This window comes from Vombatus ursinus, unplaced genomic scaffold, assembly GCF_900497805.2.
Source record: "Vombatus ursinus unplaced genomic scaffold, bare-nosed wombat genome assembly UNPS02015024.1, whole genome shotgun sequence".
NCBI lineage: Eukaryota > Metazoa > Chordata > Mammalia > Diprotodontia > Vombatidae > Vombatus > Vombatus ursinus.
The window spans coordinates 691,950-695,212 of NW_020954802.1; the positions used below are offsets into that span (position 1 = coordinate 691,950).

The 3,263-nt window shown below is 50.4% G+C and overlaps 1 protein-coding gene across 1 annotated transcript in view; it reads right to left on the minus strand.

Annotated features, from left to right (window-relative positions):
- Window positions 1-3,263, minus strand: part of RENBP (renin binding protein) — a 6,637-nt gene that overhangs the window by 1,937 nt on the left and 1,437 nt on the right. The window contains exons 4-9 of the mRNA XM_027845787.1: window positions 3,067-3,142; window positions 2,680-2,852; window positions 2,169-2,393; window positions 1,902-1,983; window positions 1,330-1,505; window positions 785-916 (exon numbers count right to left, since the gene is read on the minus strand). Coding sequence (XP_027701588.1) covers window positions 785-916; window positions 1,330-1,505; window positions 1,902-1,983; window positions 2,169-2,393; window positions 2,680-2,852; window positions 3,067-3,142 — 864 coding nt within the window. The remainder of the gene's footprint in view (window positions 1-784; window positions 917-1,329; window positions 1,506-1,901; window positions 1,984-2,168; window positions 2,394-2,679; window positions 2,853-3,066; window positions 3,143-3,263) is intronic.

Consider the following 3,263-nt stretch of genomic DNA (forward strand, 5'->3'; position numbering starts at 1 on the left):
TTTCTTGTGGTTCCTTCTATTTGTTCTAATTCTTCCTTATAACATGACTAATGTGAAAATACGTTTAATAGGAATGTGTATGTAGAGCCCATATCAGATTGCACACTGTCTTAGGGAGGGAGGGAGGAAGGGGGAGGAAAATTTAAAACTCAAAAGCTTATGGAAATGATTGTTGATAAATTAAAATAAATTAATAAAAAATGCATTAAATAAAAAAATAATGAATGCTAAATATTCTTGATTTGTAATTGTGGGAAAAAATAAAATACTATTTAAAGCATAAAAAATAAAAAATAAAAGCTAAATTGAATTGGGGGAAAAAAAAGATAGCACTGCTTCAGCATCACAGAACCTCAGAGGCATCTACACCAATCCCTCCTTGATCAAGAAACTGTTTTATTTTGTTTTTGAGACAATCAGGGTTAAGTGACTTACCCAGGGTCACACAGCTACTAAGTATCTCAGGTCAAATTTGAACTCAGGGCCACCCCCTGCCTACAATTCCTGCAGCTGTTGGTATCCATATCAGGCCAACTTTTGACACCGCCTGCCTTTACCGTTAGAGGTATTTGGCCTTTCTCTTTTGGATGATTCATCATCTTTTCCTACGTGGTTAAGGCCTGTCGTCCAAGCAAGGCTGGGAGTCACATGTGGGCAGACAGGCCCCTCAGTCTTACCCCATCTCAGTCTCTCCCTCCCTCCTTGGCTCTTTCCAGCCTAGCCTTAAGCAGAGCATGCAGACCTTCACTTGCTTGGCCTGGAGGTCTCTGAAAAGTTTTCTCACCCGCTCAAAGGTATATTCAGCAACTTGGCAGAAAAGGTTGAGCAAGTTGGGGTCCTTGGTCTCACTGTAACCCATGAGGAAGGCGATCATGGCTTCACTGTGGGGCCACCAGAGTTTCATGTCCCATTCCAGCTGGGGAGGGGGGAGAAGCACAATCTTCAACCACTCATCTTTAAGCCTCACCCCCCCCCCCGCCCCCCCGTCTCCTTTTTTCCCCCAGCCCTACTCTATATTCACTTCTTTAGGATGGCTGGCCTGAGCCCCACTGAGCCTTACCCCTTTTTCAGATATTATAGTATGCTCCTTATCTCTCCAAATTCTATTCTAACACTTGTGCCTGTCCAGAGTTGCATTCCACTGCCCCCACTGTCCTGTCTCTCCAAGGGTGGAAACCATGTAATCCCCATCAGATTTAGAGTGAAAAGGCTTCCCCTTCCTTCATCATCCCTTGGCAGGCCCTAGGGCTAGCCACTGGACACGGCCATACCAGCTACAGAATTCTAACCTCTTTCATAAATTCAGGGACCTTTGCTGGGGCTCCTTACCTGCGTGGGGCAGAATTTATCTGCATCCTGGAAGTAAAAAATCCCCCCATTTTCATTGTCCCAGCCAGAATGAAAAGGCTGCAGCATGAATTTCTCAATGATGTGGGTCTTGAGTTCAGGGTTTCGCTGGCGGATAGCATACCGGAGCAGGAACCAGCTAGCTTCCAGGGCATGACCTGAGGTGGGGATGCCACGCAGTCAAATCCCCATATCTCCCTCCCAAGTACTGTACCCCAACTCTCCGGTGGACATTCCAAAGGGCCCACATCCTTTGACTCTCCTTCCCTACACTCTTCTGCTTCAGCCATGTAAATCACGTCACCATCCTCTGTCATGGAAAGCTCATTCATAGCTCTGCATTTGCTCAAACTGTTCCCCAATCTGGGAGGCCCTCCTGCCTTCCCTTAAATGGAACCTTCCCCAGCCACCTCAGGACTCTCCACCCTCTGTGTGCCCCTCACTGGCCACACAGCTCCACACAGCTCCTTAAAGTACTGGGACTGGACCTCAGCCCTTTGCCTCCCTCACCTACCACCCAGCACCGCCAACATCCATCTAAAGGGTCCATTCACCTGGATTCTGTTGTCTTCCCAAGCAACCAGGAATCTCTGTGCCATCCTTAGATACATTCTCCAATACAAGCTGTCCATCCCTCTGTCAGGTTGTAGAGGGGGGGAAGCTTCTATGAAATCCTCCACTTTATCTCCCGAGGGGCTTTCTCCCACAACCCACTTCAAAGAGAAGAGAATCCTAGCCCTACCCAACCCCACACCCTCCTAAACCAATTGGAATTTGCTGGCCATACCTCCCTCCACCCTCAGCACCCAAAGGCACCCAACCTGGAGATGCTTCAAGATCTGCTCAGAACACCATTCCCCCAACTGTGCATATTTGCGAAACATCTTGTCATCATCCTGCCCAAGCTGATCCACCAAGTTGAGCACCATCATGGGTACGGCCATAGAGTCGACCTTCGGGGCTCCTGAGAGCTGAGGCTGGCCCAGGCCAGTGGGGTCCACTCGCACCCAGTATATAATCTGATCCATCATCTCCACAGCTTCCCTCTTGGGAAGGAGGAGGAAATGGGGTCAGGTCAAGTCTCCTGGGTCAGCCAAAGGATTCTGCCAATTCCTCAGCCTCCTCCTCTCTAATCCACCTCGGGCAGGCCCCTATCCCCGAATCTTGGTAGTGTTTCCCTCCTTCCCTCTCTCCTTCTCTCCCTCGCTCAGAAAACCTACCTTGGCCAGCCACACTGACTCGGTGTTTCCTACGCTCAACTCCAGCTGCGTGAACTTGGACAAGTTAATTCCATCCCTGGGGAGATGATGTTGCCACCCCCACCCCACATACCTGGTATCGGGGGTCACCAGTGGCCTTCCACAGTTCATCCATGGCCATGGTGTAGAAGCATTCACTGAAGATGGTACGCTGAACCTTGGCAGGGCGGCCATCTCGGGTCAGCACAAAGGCACACTTTTTTGCAGGGGGGGCTACTCGGGCATGGCGGATGAGGAACTCCCCTCCTGGAAGCAGTCCCAGGTGAGGAAACTAACCCCTTACTCCCAACTCTGACATCCCAAACCCCTCTCCAGGAAGAAAGGGGGCCAGGGACTGAAAAGACCTTTCCTGTAAGGACCATTCCAGAGCACAAGGCCTCTCAAGGCCATACTCAGCACAAGGGAGGGGAGAAGGGGAATTTGGGGGAGGTGGGAGATGGGGAAAATAGTATTAAAGTACCTGCTTTGGCTGCATCCAGGATCTCAGGCCAATGGAAACGCTGCACCTTTCGGTAGAGACGGCAGTACATCCATACCTGCAGTGAGAAAGCCAGGATGGGGTGGGGGTGGGGGAGGGGGACATCAAGTCCTTGCCACCCTTCCTTCAACCACATGTACCAGGGGTGGGGGATCTGTGGCCTTGAGGCCACCTGTGGA